Source organism: Lepidochelys olivacea (assembly GCF_965140295.1).
Source record: "Lepidochelys olivacea isolate rLepOli2 genome assembly, chromosome: 19".
Taxonomy (NCBI): domain Eukaryota; kingdom Metazoa; phylum Chordata; order Testudines; family Cheloniidae; genus Lepidochelys; species Lepidochelys olivacea.
The window spans coordinates 18886940-18902426 of record NC_140429.1 but is presented as its reverse complement, the minus strand read 5'-3'; the positions used below and the strand labels follow the sequence as shown (position 1 = coordinate 18902426).

Below are 15487 nucleotides of genomic sequence, written 5' to 3'. Positions count from 1 at the left end.
CACCCCTCAGCCCGGAGCCCCCTCCTGCACCCAGCTCCCTCCCAGAGCCCGCACCCCTCAGCCTGGAGCCCCCTCCTGCACCCAGCTCCCTCCCAGAGCCCGCACCCCTCAGCCCGGAGCCCCCTCCTGCACCCAGCTTCCTCCCAGAACCCGCACCCCTCACCCTCTCCTGCACCCAACTCCCTCCCAGAGCCCGCGCCCCTGACCCCGGAGCCCCCTCCTGCACCCAGCTCCCTCCCAGAGCCCGCACCCCTCAGCCCGGAGTCCCCTCCTTCACCCAGCTCCCTCCCAGAGCCCGCACCCCTCAGCCAGGAGCCCCCCCTGCACCCAACTCCCTCCTAGAGCCCGCACCCCTCAGCCCGGAGCCCCCTCCTGCACCCAACTCCTTCCTAGACCCCGCACCCCTCAGCCCGGAGCCCCATCCTGCACCCAGCTCCCTCCCAGAGCCCGCACCCCTCAGCCCGGAGCCCCCTCCTGCACCCAACTCCCTCCCAGAGCCCTCAGCCCGGAGCCCCCTCCTGCACCCAACTCCCTCCCAGAGCCCGCACCCCTCAGCCCGGAGCCCCCTCCTGCACCCAACTCCCTCCTAGAGCCCACGCCCCTCAGCCCGGAGCCCCCTCCTGCACCCAGCTCCCTCCCAGAGCCCGTACTCCTCAGCCCGGAGCCCCCTCCTGCACCCAACTCCCTCCTAGAGCCCGCACCCCTCAGCCCGGAGCCCCCTCCTGCACCCAGCTCCCTCCCAGAGCCCGCACCCCTCAGCCCGGAGCCCCCTCCTGCACCCAGCTCCCTCCCAGAGCCCGCACCCCTCAGCCCGGAGCCCCCTCCTGCACCCAACTCCCTCCCAGAACCCTCAGCCCGGAGCCCCCTCCTGCACCCAACTCCCTCCTAGAGCCCGCACCCCTCAGCCCGGAGCCCCCTCCTGCACCCAGCTCCCTCCCAGAGCCCGCACCCCTCAGCCCGGAGCCCCCTCCTGCACCCAGCTCCCTCCCAGAGCCCGCAACCCTCAGCCTGGAGCCCCCTCCTGCACCCAGCTTCCTCCCAGAGCCCGCACCCCTCACCCTCTCCTGCACCCAACTCCCTCCCAGAGCCCGCACCCCTCAGCCCGGAGCCCCCTCCTGCACCCAACTCCCTCCTAGAGCCCGCACCCCTCAGCCCGGAGCCCCCTCCTGCACCCAGCTCCCTCCCAGAGCCCTCAGCCCGGAGCCCCCTCCTGCACCCAGCTCCCTCCCAGAGCCCGCACCCCTCAGCCCGGAGCCCCCTCCTGCACCCAGCTCCCTCCCAGAGCCTGCGCCCCTCAGCCCGGAGCCCCCTCCTGCACCGAGCTCCCTCCCAGAGCCCGCGCCCCTCAGCCCGGAGCCCCCTCCTGCACCCAGCTCCCTCCCAGAGCCCGCGCCCCTCAGCCCGGAGCCCCCTCCTGCACCCAGCTCCCTCCCAGAGCCCGCGCCCCTCAGCCTCTCCTGCACCCAACTCCCTCCCAGAGCCCGCACCCCTCAGCCCGGAGCCCCCTCCTGCACCCAGCTTCCTCCCAGAGCCCGCACCCCTCACCCTCTCCTGCACCCAACTCCCTCCCAGAGCCCGCACCCCTCAGCCCAGAGCCCCCTCCTGCACCCAGCTTCCTCCCAGAGCCCGCACCCCTCACCCTCTCCTGCACCCAACTCCCTCCCAGAGCCCGCACCCCTCAGCCCGGAGCCTCCTCCTGCACCCAGCTCCCTCCCAGAGCCCTCAGCCCGGAGCCCCCTCCTGCACCCAGCTCCCTCCCAGAGCCCTCAGCCCGGAGCCCCCTCCTGCACCCAGCTCCCTCCCAGAGCCCGCGCCCCTCAGCCCGGAGCCCCCTCCTGCACCCAGCTCCCTCCCAGAGCCCGCACCCCTCAGCCCGGAGCCCCCTCCTGCACCCAACTCCCTCCCAGAGCCCTCAGCCCGGAGCCCCCTCCTGCACCCAACTCCCTCCCAGAGCCCGCACCCCTCAGCCCGGAGCCCCCTCCTGCACCCAGCTCCCTCCCAAAGCCCTCAGCCCGGAGCCCCCTCCTGCACCCAGCTCCCTCCCAGAGCCCGCACCCCTCAGCCCAGAGCCCCCTCCTGCACCCAGCTCCCTCCCAGAGCCCTCAGCCTGGAGCCCCCTCCTGCACCCAGCTCCCTCCCAGAGCCCGCACCCCTCAGCCCGGAGCCCCCTCCTGCACCCAGCTCCCTCCTAGAGCCCGCACCCCTCAGCCCGGAGCCCCCTCCTGCACCCAGCTCCCTCCCAGAGCCCGCACCCCTCACCCTCTCCTGCACCCAACTCCCTCCCAGAGCCCGCGCCCCTGACCCCGGAGCCCCCTCCTGCACCCAGCTCCCTCCCAGAGCCCGCACCCCTCAGCCCGGAGCCCCCTCCTGCACCCAGCTCCCTCCCAGAGCCCGCACCCCTCAGCCTGGAGCCCCCTCCTGCACCCAGCTCCCTCCCAGAGCCCGCACCCCTCAGCCCGGAGCCCCCTCCTGCACCCAGCTTCCTCCCAGAACCCGCACCCCTCACCCTCTCCTGCACCCAACTCCCTCCCAGAGCCCGCGCCCCTGACCCCGGAGCCCCCTCCTGCACCCAGCTCCCTCCCAGAGCCCGCACCCCTCAGCCCGGAGTCCCCTCCTTCACCCAGCTCCCTCCCAGAGCCCGCACCCCTCAGCCCGGAGCCCCCCCCTGCACCCAACTCCCTCCTAGAGCCCGCACCCCTCAGCCCGGAGCCCCCTCCTGCACCCAACTCCTTCCTAGACCCCGCACCCCTCAGCCCGGAGCCCCCTCCTGCACCCAGCTCCCTCCCAGAGCCCGCACCCCTCAGCCCGGAGCCCCCTCCTGCACCCAACTCCCTCCCAGAGCCCTCAGCCCGGAGCCCCCTCCTGCACCCAACTCCCTCCCAGAGCCCGCACCCCTCAGCCCGGAGCCCCCTCCTGCACCCAACTCCCTCCTAGAGCCCACGCCCCTCAGCCCGGAGCCCCCTCCTGCACCCAGCTCCCTCCCAGAGCCCGTACTCCTCAGCCCGGAGCCCCCTCCTGCACCCAACTCCCTCCTAGAGCCCGCACCCCTCAGCCCGGAGCCCCCTCCTGCACCCAGCTCCCTCCCAGAGCCCGCACCCCTCAGCCCGGAGCCCCCTCCTGCACCCAGCTCCCTCCCAGAGCCCGCACCCCTCAGCCCGGAGCCCCCTCCTGCACCCAACTCCCTCCCAGAACCCTCAGCCCGGAGCCCCCTCCTGCACCCAACTCCCTCCTAGAGCCCGCACCCCTCAGCCCGGAGCCCCCTCCTGCACCCAGCTCCCTCCCAGAGCCCGCACCCCTCAGCCCGGAGCCCCCTCCTGCACCCAGCTCCCTCCCAGAGCCCGCACCCCTCACCCTCTCCTGCACCCAACTCCCTCCCAGAGCCCGCGCCCCTGACCCCGGAGCCCCCTCCTGCACCCAGCTCCCTCCCAGAGCCCGCACCCCTCAGCCCGGAGCCCCCTCCTGCACCCAGCTCCCTCCCAGAGCCCGCACCCCTCAGCCCGGAGCCCCCTCCTGCACCCAGCTCCCTCCCAGAGCCCGCACCCCTCAGCCCGGAGCCCCCTCCTGCACCCAACTCCCTCCCAGAACCCTCAGCCCGGAGCCCCCTCCTGCACCCAACTCCCTCCCAGAGCCCGCGCCCCTGACCCCGGAGCCCCCTCCTGCACCCAGCTCCCTCCCAGAGCCCGCACCCCTCAGCCCGGAGCCCCCTCCTGCACCCAGCTCCCTCCCAGAGCCCGCACCCCTCAGCCTGGAGCCCCCTCCTGCACCCAGCTCCCTCCCAGAGCCCGCACCCCTCAGCCCGGAGCCCCCTCCTGCACCCAGCTTCCTCCCAGAACCCGCACCCCTCACCCTCTCCTGCACCCAACTCCCTCCCAGAGCCCGCGCCCCTGACCCCGGAGCCCCCTCCTGCACCCAGCTCCCTCCCAGAGCCCGCACCCCTCAGCCCGGAGTCCCCTCCTTCACCCAGCTCCCTCCCAGAGCCCGCACCCCTCAGCCAGGAGCCCCCCCCTGCACCCAACTCCCTCCTAGAGCCCGCACCCCTCAGCCCGGAGCCCCCTCCTGCACCCAACTCCCTCCCAGAGCCCTCAGCCCGGAGCCCCCTCCTGCACCCAACTCCCTCCCAGAGCCCGCACCCCTCAGCCCGGAGCCCCCTCCTGCACCCAACTCCCTCCTAGAGCCCACGCCCCTCAGCCCGGAGCCCCCTCCTGCACCCAGCTCCCTCCCAGAGCCCGTACTCCTCAGCCCGGAGCCCCCTCCTGCACCCAACTCCCTCCTAGAGCCCGCACCCCTCAGCCCGGAGCCCCCTCCTGCACCCAGCTCCCTCCCAGAGCCCGCACCCCTCAGCCCGGAGCCCCCTCCTGCACCCAGCTCCCTCCCAGAGCCCGCACCCCTCAGCCCGGAGCCCCCTCCTGCACCCAACTCCCTCCCAGAACCCTCAGCCCGGAGCCCCCTCCTGCACCCAACTCCCTCCTAGAGCCCGCACCCCTCAGCCCGGAGCCCCCTCCTGCACCCAGCTCCCTCCCAGAGCCCGCACCCCTCAGCCCGGAGCCCCCTCCTGCACCCAGCTCCCTCCCAGAGCCCGCAACCCTCAGCCTGGAGCCCCCTCCTGCACCCAGCTTCCTCCCAGAGCCCGCACCCCTCACCCTCTCCTGCACCCAACTCCCTCCCAGAGCCCGCACCCCTCAGCCCGGAGCCCCCTCCTGCACCCAACTCCCTCCTAGAGCCCGCACCCCTCAGCCCGGAGCCCCCTCCTGCACCCAGCTCCCTCCCAGAGCCCTCAGCCCGGAGCCCCCTCCTGCAACCAGCTCCCTCCCAGAGCCCTCAGCCCGGAGCCCCCTCCTGCACCCAGCTCCCTCCCAGAGCCCGCACCCCTCAGCCCGGAGCCCCCTCCTGCACCCAGCTCCCTCCCAGAGCCTGCGCCCCTCAGCCCGGAGCCCCCTCCTGCACCCAGCTCCCTCCCAGAGCCCGCGCCCCTCAGCCCGGAGCCCCCTCCTGCACCCAGCTCCCTCCCAGAGCCCGCGCCCCTCAGCCCGGAGCCCCCTCCTGCACCCAGCTCCCTCCCAGAGCCCGCGCCCCTCAGCCTCTCCTGCACCCAACTCCCTCCCAGAGCCCGCACCCCTCAGCCCGGAGCCCCCTCCTGCACCCAGCTTCCTCCCAGAGCCCGCACCCCTCACCCTCTCCTGCACCCAACTCCCTCCCAGAGCCCGCACCCCTCAGCCCAGAGCCCCCTCCTGCACCCAGCTTCCTCCCAGAGCCCGCACCCCTCACCCTCTCCTGCACCCAACTCCCTCCCAGAGCCCGCACCCCTCAGCCCGGAGCCTCCTCCTGCACCCAGCTCCCTCCCAGAGCCCTCAGCCCGGAGCCCCCTCCTGCACCCAGCTCCCTCCCAGAGCCCTCAGCCCGGAGCCCCCTCCTGCACCCAGCTCCCTCCCAGAGCCCGCGCCCCTCAGCCCGGAGCCCCCTCCTGCACCCAGCTCCCTCCCAGAGCCCGCACCCCTCAGCCCGGAGCCCCCTCCTGCACCCAACTCCCTCCCAGAGCCCTCAGCCCGGAGCCCCCTCCTGCACCCAACTCCCTCCCAGAGCCCGCACCCCTCAGCCCGGAGCCCCCTCCTGCACCCAGCTCCCTCCCAAAGCCCTCAGCCCGGAGCCCCCTCCTGCACCCAGCTCCCTCCCAGAGCCCGCACCCCTCAGCCCAGAGCCCCCTCCTGCACCCAGCTCCCTCCCAGAGCCCTCAGCCTGGAGCCCCCTCCTGCACCCAGCTCCCTCCCAGAGCCCGCACCCCTCAGCCCGGAGCCCCCTCCTGCACCCAGCTCCCTCCTAGAGCCTGCACCCCTCAGCCCGGAGCCCCCTCCTGCACCCAGCTCCCTCCCAGAGCCCGCACCCCTCACCCTCTCCTGCACCCAACTCCCTCCCAGAGCCCGCGCCCCTGACCCCGGAGCCCCCTCCTGCACCCAGCTCCCTCCCAGAGCCCGCACCCCTCAGCCCGGAGCCCCCTCCTGCACCCAGCTCCCTCCCAGAGCCCGCACCCCTCAGCCTGGAGCCCCCTCCTGCACCCAGCTCCCTCCCAGAGCCCGCACCCCTCAGCCCGGAGCCCCCTCCTGCACCCAGCTTCCTCCCAGAACCCGCACCCCTCACCCTCTCCTGCACCCAACTCCCTCCCAGAGCCCGCGCCCCTGACCCCGGAGCCCCCTCCTGCACCCAGCTCCCTCCCAGAGCCCGCACCCCTCAGCCCGGAGTCCCCTCCTTCACCCAGCTCCCTCCCAGAGCCCGCACCCCTCAGCCCGGAGCCCCCCCCTGCACCCAACTCCCTCCTAGAGCCCGCACCCCTCAGCCCGGAGCCCCCTCCTGCACCCAACTCCTTCCTAGACCCCGCACCCCTCAGCCCGGAGCCCCCTCCTGCACCCAGCTCCCTCCCAGAGCCCGCACCCCTCAGCCCGGAGCCCCCTCCTGCACCCAACTCCCTCCCAGAGCCCTCAGCCCGGAGCCCCCTCCTGCACCCAACTCCCTCCCAGAGCCCGCACCCCTCAGCCCGGAGCCCCCTCCTGCACCCAACTCCCTCCTAGAGCCCACGCCCCTCAGCCCGGAGCCCCCTCCTGCACCCAGCTCCCTCCCAGAGCCCGTACTCCTCAGCCCGGAGCCCCCTCCTGCACCCAACTCCCTCCTAGAGCCCGCACCCCTCAGCCCGGAGCCCCCTCCTGCACCCAGCTCCCTCCCAGAGCCCGCACCCCTCAGCCCGGAGCCCCCTCCTGCACCCAGCTCCCTCCCAGAGCCCGCACCCCTCAGCCCGGAGCCCCCTCCTGCACCCAACTCCCTCCCAGAACCCTCAGCCCGGAGCCCCCTCCTGCACCCAACTCCCTCCTAGAGCCCGCACCCCTCAGCCCGGAGCCCCCTCCTGCACCCAGCTCCCTCCCAGAGCCCGCACCCCTCAGCCCGGAGCCCCCTCCTGCACCCAGCTCCCTCCCAGAGCCCGCACCCCTCACCCTCTCCTGCACCCAACTCCCTCCCAGAGCCCGCGCCCCTGACCCCGGAGCCCCCTCCTGCACCCAGCTCCCTCCCAGAGCCCGCACCCCTCAGCCCGGAGCCCCCTCCTGCACCCAGCTCCCTCCCAGAGCCCGCACCCCTCAGCCCGGAGCCCCCTCCTGCACCCAACTCCCTCCTAGAGCCCTCAGCCCGGAGCCCCCTCCTGCACCCAGCTCCCTCCCAGAGCCCTCAGCCCGGAGCCCCCTCCTGCACCCAGCTCCCTCCCAGAGCCCGCACCCCTCAGCCTGGAGCCCCCTCCTGCACCCAGCTCCCTCCCAGAGCCCGCACCCCTCACCCTCTCCTGCACCCAACTCCCTCCCAGAGCCCGCGCCCCTCAGCCCGGAGCCCCCTCCTGCACCCAGCTCCCTCCCAGAGCCCGCACCCCTCAGCCTGGAGCCCCCTCCTGCACCCAGCTCCCTCCCAGAGCCCGCACCCCTCAGCCCGGAGCCCCCTCCTGCACCCAACTCCCTCCTAGAGCCCTCAGCCCGGAGCCCCCTCCTGCACCCAGCTCCCTCCCAGAGCCCTCAGCCCGGAGCCCCCTCCTGCACCCAGCTCCCTCCCAGAGCCCTCAGCCCGGAGCCCCCTCCTGCACCCAGCTCCCTCCCAGAGCCCGCACCTCTCAGCCTGGAGCCCCCTCCTGCACCCAGCTCCCTCCCAGAGCCCGCACCCCTCAGCCCGGAGTGCCCTCCTGCACCCAACTCCCTCCTAGAGCCCGCACCCCTCAGCCCGGAGCCCCCTCCTGCACCCAGCTCCCTCCCAGAGCCCTCAGCCCGGAGCCCCCTCCTGCACCCAGCTCCCTCCCAGAGCCCGCACCCCTCAGCCCGGAGCCCCCTCCTGCACCCAGCTCCCTCCCAGAGCCCGCACCCCTCAGCCCGGAGCCCCCTCCTGCACCCAGCTCCCTCCCAGAGCCCGCACCCCTCAGCCTGGAGCCCCCTCCTGCACCCAGCTCCCTCCCAGAGCCCGCACCCCTCAGCCCAGAGCCCCCTCCTGCACCCAGCTTCCTCCCAGAGCCCGCACCCCTCACCCTCTCCTGCACGCAACTCCCTCCCAGAGCCTGCGCCCCTGACCCCGGAGCCCCCTCCTGCACCCAGCTCCCTCCCAGAGCCCGCACCCCTCAGCCCGGAGCCCCCTCCTGCACCCAGCTCCCTCCCAGAGCCCGCACCCCTCAGCCCGGAGCCCCCTCCTGCACCCAACTCCCTCCTAGAGCCCTCAGCCCGGAGCCCCCTCCTGCACCCAGCTCCCTCCCAGAGCCCTCAGCCCGGAGCCCCCTCCTGCACCCAGCTCCCTCCCAGAGCCCGCACCTCTCAGCCTGGAGCCCCCTCCTGCACCCAGCTCCCTCCCAGAGCCCGCGCCCCTCAGCCCGGAGCCCCCTCCTGCACCCAGCTCCCTCCCAGAGCCCGCACCCCTCAGCCCGGAGCCCCCTCCTGCACCCAGCTCCCTCCTAGAGCCCTCAGCCCTCAGCCCGGAGCCCCCTCCTGCACCCAGCTCCCTCCCAGAGCCCGCACCCCTCAGCCCGGAGCCCCCTCCTGCACCCAGCTCCCTCCCAGAGCCCGCACCCCTCAGCCCGGAGCCCCCTCCTGCACCCAACTCCCTCCTAGAGCCCTCAGCCCGGAGCCCCCTCCTGCACCCAGCTCCCTCCCAGAGCCCTCAGCCCGGAGCCCCCTCCTGCACCCAGCTCCCTCCCAGAGCCCGCACCCCTCAGCCTGGAGCCCCCTCCTGCACCCAGCTCCCTCCCAGAGACCGCACCCCTCAGCCCGGAGCCTCCTCCTGCACCTAACTCCCTCCCAGAGCCCGCGCCCCTCAGCCCGGAGCCCCCTCCTGCACCCAGCTCCCTCCCAGAGCCCGCACCCCTCAGCCCGGAGCCCCCTCCTGCACCCAACTCCCTCCTAGAGCCCTCAGCCCGGATCCCCCTCCTGCACCCAGCTCCCTCCCAGAGCCCGCACCCCTCAGCCCGGAGCCCCCTCCTGCACCCAACTCCCTCCCAGAGCCCGCACCCCTCAGCCCGGAGCCCCCTCCTGCACCCAGCTCCCTCCCAGAGCCTGCGCCCCTCAGCCCGGAGCCCCCTCCTGCACCCAGCTCCCTCCCAGAGCCTGCGCCCCTGACCCCGGAGCCCCCTCCTGCACCCAGCTCCCTCCCAGAGCCCGCACCCCTCAGCCCGGAGCCCCCTCCTGCACCCAGCTCCCTCCCAGAGCCCGCACCCCTCAGCCCGGAGCCCCCTCCTGCACCCAACTCCCTCCCAGAGCCGTCAGCCCGGAGCCCCCTCCTGCACCCAGCTCCCTCCCAGAGCCCGCACCCCTCAGCCTGGAGCCCCCTCCTGCACCCAGCTCCCTCCCAGAGACCGCACCCCTCAGCCCGGAGCCTCCTCCTGCACCTAACTCCCTCCCAGAGCCCGCGCCCCTCAGCCCGGAGCCCCCTCCTGCACCCAGCTCCCTCCCAGAGCCCGCACCCCTCAGCCCGGAGCCCCCTCCTGCACCCAACTCCCTCCTAGAGCCCTCAGCCCGGAACCCCCTCCTGCACCCAGCTCCCTCCCAGAGCCCGCACCCCTCAGCCCGGAGCCCCCTCCTGCACCCAACTCCCTCCCAGAGCCCGCACCCCTCAGCCCGGAGCCCCCTCCTGCACCCAGCTCCCTCCCAGAGCCTGCGCCCCTCAGCCCGGAGCCCCCTCCTGCAGCCAACTCCCTCCCAGAGCCCGCATCCCTGAGCTCGGAGCCCCCTCCTGCACCCAACTCCCTCCTAGAGCCCTCAGCCCGGAGCCCCCTCCTGCACCCAGCTCCCTCCCAGAGCCCTCAGCCTGGAGCCCCCTCCTGCACCCAGCTCCCTCCCAGAGCCCGCGCCCCTCAGCCCGGAGCGCCCTCCTGCACCCAACTCCCTCCTAGAGCCCGCACCCCTCAGCCCGGAGCCCCCTCCTGCACCCAGCTCCCTCCCAGAGCCCTCAGCCCTCAGCCGGGAGCCCCCTCCTGCACCCAGCTCCCTCCCAGAGCCCGCACCCCTCAGCCCGGAGCCCCCTCCTGCACCCAGCTCCCTCCCAGAGCCCGCACCCCTCAGCCTGGAGCCCCCTCCTGCACCCAGCTCCCTCCCAGAGCCCGCACCCCTCAGCCTGGAGCCCCCTCCTGCACCCAGCTCCCTCCCAGAGCCCGCACCCCTCAGCCCGGAGCCCCCTCCTGCACCCAGCTCCCTCCCAGAGCCTGCGCCCCTCAGCCCGGAGCCCCCTCCTGCAGCCAACTCCCTCCCAGAGCCCGCATCCCTCAGCCCGGAGCCCCCTCCTGCACCGAGCTCCCTCCCAGAGCCCGCACCCCTCAGCTCGGAGCCCCCTCCTGCACCCAACTCCCTCCTAGAGCCCTCAGCCCGGAGCCCCCTCCTGCACCCAGCTCCCTCCCAGAGCCCTCAGCCCGGAGCCCCCTCCTGCACCCAGCTCCCTCCCAGAGCCCGCACCCGTCAGCCTGGAGCCCCCTCCTGCACCCAGCTCCCTCCCAGAGCCCGCACCCCTCAGCCCGGAGCCCCCTCCTGCACCCAGCTCCCTCCCAGAGCCCGCACCCCTCAGCCTGGAGCCCCCTCCTGCACCCAGCTCCCTCCCAGAGCCCGCACCCCTCAGCCTGGAGCCCCCTCCTGCACCCAGCTCCCTCCCAGAGCCCGCACCCCTCAGCCCGGAGCCCCCTCCTGCACCCAGCTCCCTCCCAGAGCCCGCACCCGTCAGCCCGGAGCCCCCTCCTGCACCCAACTCCCTCCCAGAGCCCGCGCCCCTCAGCCCCCTCCTGCACCCAGCTTCCTCCCAGAGCCCGCACCCCTCAGCCCGGAGCCCCCTCCTGCACCCAGCTCCCTCCCAGAGCCCGCACCCCTCAGCCCGGAGCCCCCTCCTGCACCCAGCTCCCTCCCAGAGCCCGCACCCCTCAGCCCGGAGCCCCCTCCTGCACCCAGCTTCCTCCCAGAGCCCGCACCCCTCAGCCCGGAGCCCCCTCCTGCACACAGCTCCCTCCCAGAGCCCGCACCCCTCAGCCCGGAGCCCCCTCCTGCACCCAGCTCCCTCCCAGAGCCCGCGCCCCTCAGCCCGGAGCCCCCTCCTGCACCCAACTCCCTCCCAGAGCCTGCACCCCTCAGCCCGGAGCCCCCTCCTGCACCCAGCTCCCTCCCAGAGCCTGCGCCCCTCAGCCCGGAGCCCCCTCCTGCACCCAGCTCCCTCCCAGAGCCTGCGCCCCTCAGCCCGGAGCCCCCTCCTGCACCCAACTCCCTCCCAGAAAGGAACTAATATAACAGCTGTTCTAAGATAAGTAGCCACCTATTTTGAATTAACTTAACTATATTCTACATGTTTTAAGACTGAAATGTAACCACTGAATGACATTATGTTAATTAAAAGACAAGTTTTGTATAGCGTTAATAGCCTCAATGCCATAATTGTGATCATTTTGTTTTAAATTAGGAAAAAGACTTGTATACAAGGGTCCCACAAAATCTATTAGCCCCAGGCCCACAGGGGAGTTAATCTGGCTCTGTCTGTGGCTCCCACTCAGAGAGCTCCATGGCAGACACTGACCAGTGAGTTACGCGGGCTGGAAAGATCTGTGCCACTACCCCATAGGGCCTCAGCAGGTGGGGACGGAGTGCCTGGAGGACAGTCACCAGCCTCAGGTGGGGCAGTGCACTCTGGCCCTGCACAGTGCTGGGAGGCAGGAAGACTCGCCGAACAGTAACACCGGCAGGCTTACAGGTCTTGCCACACCATGGTGACAGCGGTTTTCAGCAAAGGGTCCCCTGATTTGGTACTGACAAGTCTATGTGCTAGAATAGACCGGACCAAACCACCGTCCATTCAATTTCAGAGAGTGTGATGCAGAACAAGTCTTTCCTAGCATTTGGGGAACGGTTACAGAGAACCATGGTCAGTAATGGGATGTTCTCCTAGAGTGGACGGGGCTGTGGGTGAATGGCTCAGACCAAGCCAAGGAACGGTACCTCCATTGCTGTAAAACATCCGAAAGCTGTCAGTGTGATGGTGCCCAAAGAACTGGGCCGCTATCACTGCATGGTGCTGCTGCACGATCTCTGTATAGCGTTTGTTAAAGTGCTTCCGGAACCAGGATTTGCTCTGCTTCTTCTCAAAGAAGCCAGGCGGGATGTGCCCTGCAATATAGACCTACAACAGGAAAGAGCCGGGCTGAGTACAGACTGAGTGCGTGCGCCCAAGCAGAGTAGAGGCTCTCCAGGGTTTCTAGACTAAGGAGGAGCTCAGCAGCAGAAGGGGCTTCCAGGAGGGACATTCCAGGGTGGGAGAAGTCAAGAAGAAAACAGTTTTACCATTTCTTCTGCTTTTGACGCATTGGTCAGCACATCTTCCAGCCACTGGAACTGCCCACTAGGGTCCTCCAAGCCAGCTGTCTGATTATTGCTATCATAGTACAGATTGGTGTTGAGGACAATCATTCGTCCTTTGGTATTGGGACCAAGCAGCTTCTCGCTGTAGAAAGCACCTGCAAAACACAACCAGCAGGAGACGGACCTGATGGTACAACATTTGCTGGCTTTTGTGCCCCAAATTCCCCTCCTGTTTCTACCTCAGGTTCAGCTCCATGGTGATAGCTATGATGGGGGCCCTAGTCTGGGCACGGCTGCCAGCACATTGAACACCATGTGCTGTGGATCTGATCTGAGCAGGGTTAGTGGATGATGGTTAGCAGACCAGAAGCTTCCTAGAGCCCTGCCTGCATCAGTGCTCCCAGAGCTGCTTCCAGCCATGCAGCTGAAGTGCTGGTCATGCAATGATGGGAAAGGTTTTATGAAGAAGCTCAAAGTGGCCCAGCACACCGCTCTCCTGCATGTCTGGGAGTTTGTAAATGCATCCTTTGTTCCTGTTCAAGGAGGACACGTTCATCTGGAGTAAAATTATTTCAGGGCAGTCTATGGCTCTAGTGTAACCAGCACTTCCACCCATGGCTGCCTATGTCAGACCAGGATTAAGGGAGGCTCTGAGTGGTGATCTGCGCAAGTCAGTCCAGGAGCTGGAGAGACAGCAAGAACCACGGGCTCTGTCTGAGTCCCACAGCCTCAGACCCTCATATTCATTACAGCCCAGTCCTACATCTTCTGTACTATAAGGGACACTCCTAGGCCACCCTTCTCGTGCAACTGTGAGAAAGCAGGAGAGATTGAGGTACAAGGAACCATCTTTCCTTTTCTCATGTGTAAGTGAATTCAGAGCTGGTGAGTGGCACCAGGTTGGCAGCCTATTGCTAGGGCCCTTCCTCTAGCTGCAGATATGCCCAAAACTGCCCTATCTGTAGAGGGCAGCATTGCATGGGCAGCATGTCACTGGGGATTCCTCCGCCTTCTTCCCCCAGCAGTGCAGACAGCGGGAGCTAGCCGTGCCGGATGACGGGCATGCCTGCTTTGAATGCCGGGATGGAGGCGCTGCCGAGCCATGAGCGCCACAGTTCTGCTGTGGCGTTGTAGATCCTGTGCGTCTCAGCTGGGAACTGGTTCTTGGGATGGAAGTCATGATTGCCCATCGCAGGATAGACTTTAGTGCCTGGAGAAAATCAAGAGAAAACATGAAGGAACTTGTGGCCTGTTTTGGTGCTGGAGTGCAAGAGAGTTAAGGGAGAGGACAGAATGGCTCAGGGTAGGGCAAGAGAATATGGGGCCAGTCAATGCTAGGTCACCCCTTCGCAGGGCAGGAATGGCTGAATGACATTCCCATCCAACATGGTGGTCTCAGCCGAGGGGCTGGGGAACAAAAACGCTAATAGGCCCCTTGTGAGCAGCCTGAGGCCTGGACAGGGTTTGGAGTGAATTCCCCTCTCGTGCATGGAGACATCTGCACTGGGGACACCTGTGGTGTTCTGAACTGCTGCAGCTCCACCAAAATACCTGTAGCAAACCTAGGGAGAGAAACCCTGCCCCTCACCCCCGGACAGAGGGCCAACACGTCCCAGTGAGGGGCTATTTTGAGGGCTTTAAGTAGAGTCTAGGGAGGAATTGTGCAGGTCAGTCCTTGGGGAGGAGCTGTTTAGGGGAGCACTTGAGGAACTGCTTAAAGTCAGCACCTGGGGAGCCATTTATAGTGAGTGACTTAGAGTGAGCACAAAGGGGATAGGGAGTGCTTAGGGTGAGCACTCGGGGGGAGGGGGGGAAGAGGATAGGACTGTTGGGTGAGCCCCCGGCGAGGAGCTGTTCAGGGCGAGCACTCGGGGGGCGGGGGGGAGACTGTCGGGTGAGCCCCCGGTGAGGAGCTGTTCAGGGTGGGCATTTGCAGGGACATGGAAGCTGCCAGTTTCCAGAGCCGCAGCCTGGCACCTTTTGCCAGCAGTGCAGTCAGCTGTGGGAAATGCTGACTGACTCCATGCTGTGCACATTTCACCCCTGCAGGAGCACTGGAGAGACACTCACTCAGGAGGGGGCCTTTTGCACTAAACCGCTTTCAGAGTAACAGCCATGTCAGTCTGTATCCCCAAAAAGAAAAGGAGGACTTGTGGCACCTTAGAGACGAACAAATTTATTTGAGCATGAGCTTTTGTGAGCTACAGCTCACTTCATCGGATGCATTCAGTGCAAAATACAGTGGGGAGATTTATATACACAGAGAACATGAAACAATGGGTGTTACCATACACACTGTAAGGAGAGTGATCAGGTAAGGTGAGCTATGACCAGCAGGGAGAGCCGGTGCGGGGGAGGGGGGGAGACTTTTAGAGTGATAATCAAGGTGGGCCATTTCCAGCAGTTGACAAGAATGTCTGAGGAACAGTGGATGGGGGAGGGGGAGGGGGGGAGAAATAAACATGGGGAAATGAATGTTATAATTCTTGACGTCTGATTTGTGTCCATTTATTCTTTTACGTAGAGACTGTCCAGTTTGGCCAGTGTACATGGCAGAGGGGCATTGCTGGCACATGATGGCATATACCACATTGGTAGATGTGCAGGTGAACAAGCCTCTGATAGTGTGGCTGATGTGATTAGACAGCAACCAACCTGAAGCAAATACTCACCAGCAACCACACACCACACAACAGAACCACTAACCCAGGACCGTATCCTTGCAACAAAGCCCGTTGCCAACTGTGTCCACATATCTATTCAGGGGACACCATCACAGGGCCTAATCACATCAGCCACACTATCAGAGGCTCGTTCCCCTGCACATCCACCAATGTGATATATGCCATCATGTGCCAGCAATGCCCCTCTGCCATGTACATTGGCCAAACTGGACAGTCTCTACGTAAAAGAATAAATGGACACAAAGCAGACGTCAAGAATTATAACATTCAAAAACCAGTCGGAGAACACTTCAATCTCTGTGGTCTCTCGATTACAGACCTAAAAGTGGCAATTCTTCAACAAAAAAAACTTCAAAAAACAGACTCCAACGAGAGACTGCTGAATTGGAATTAATTTGCAAACTGGACACCATTAACTTAGGCTTGAATAAAGACTGGAAGTAAAACTATTTCTCCATGTTTATTCTTCCCCCCCCC

At 67.9% G+C, this 15487-nt stretch overlaps 1 protein-coding gene across 1 annotated transcript in view; it reads right to left on the bottom strand.

Moving 5' to 3' along the window:
- Positions 1 to 15487, bottom strand: part of SMPDL3B (sphingomyelin phosphodiesterase acid like 3B) — a 44185-nt gene that overhangs the window by 15656 nt on the left and 13042 nt on the right. Inside the window, exons 4-6 of the mRNA XM_084609604.1 lie at positions 13393 to 13536; positions 12309 to 12481; positions 11967 to 12147 (exon numbers count right to left, since the gene is read on the bottom strand). Of these exons, the coding sequence (XP_084465730.1) occupies positions 11967 to 12147; positions 12309 to 12481; positions 13393 to 13536 (498 nt within the window). The remainder of the gene's footprint in view (positions 1 to 11966; positions 12148 to 12308; positions 12482 to 13392; positions 13537 to 15487) is intronic.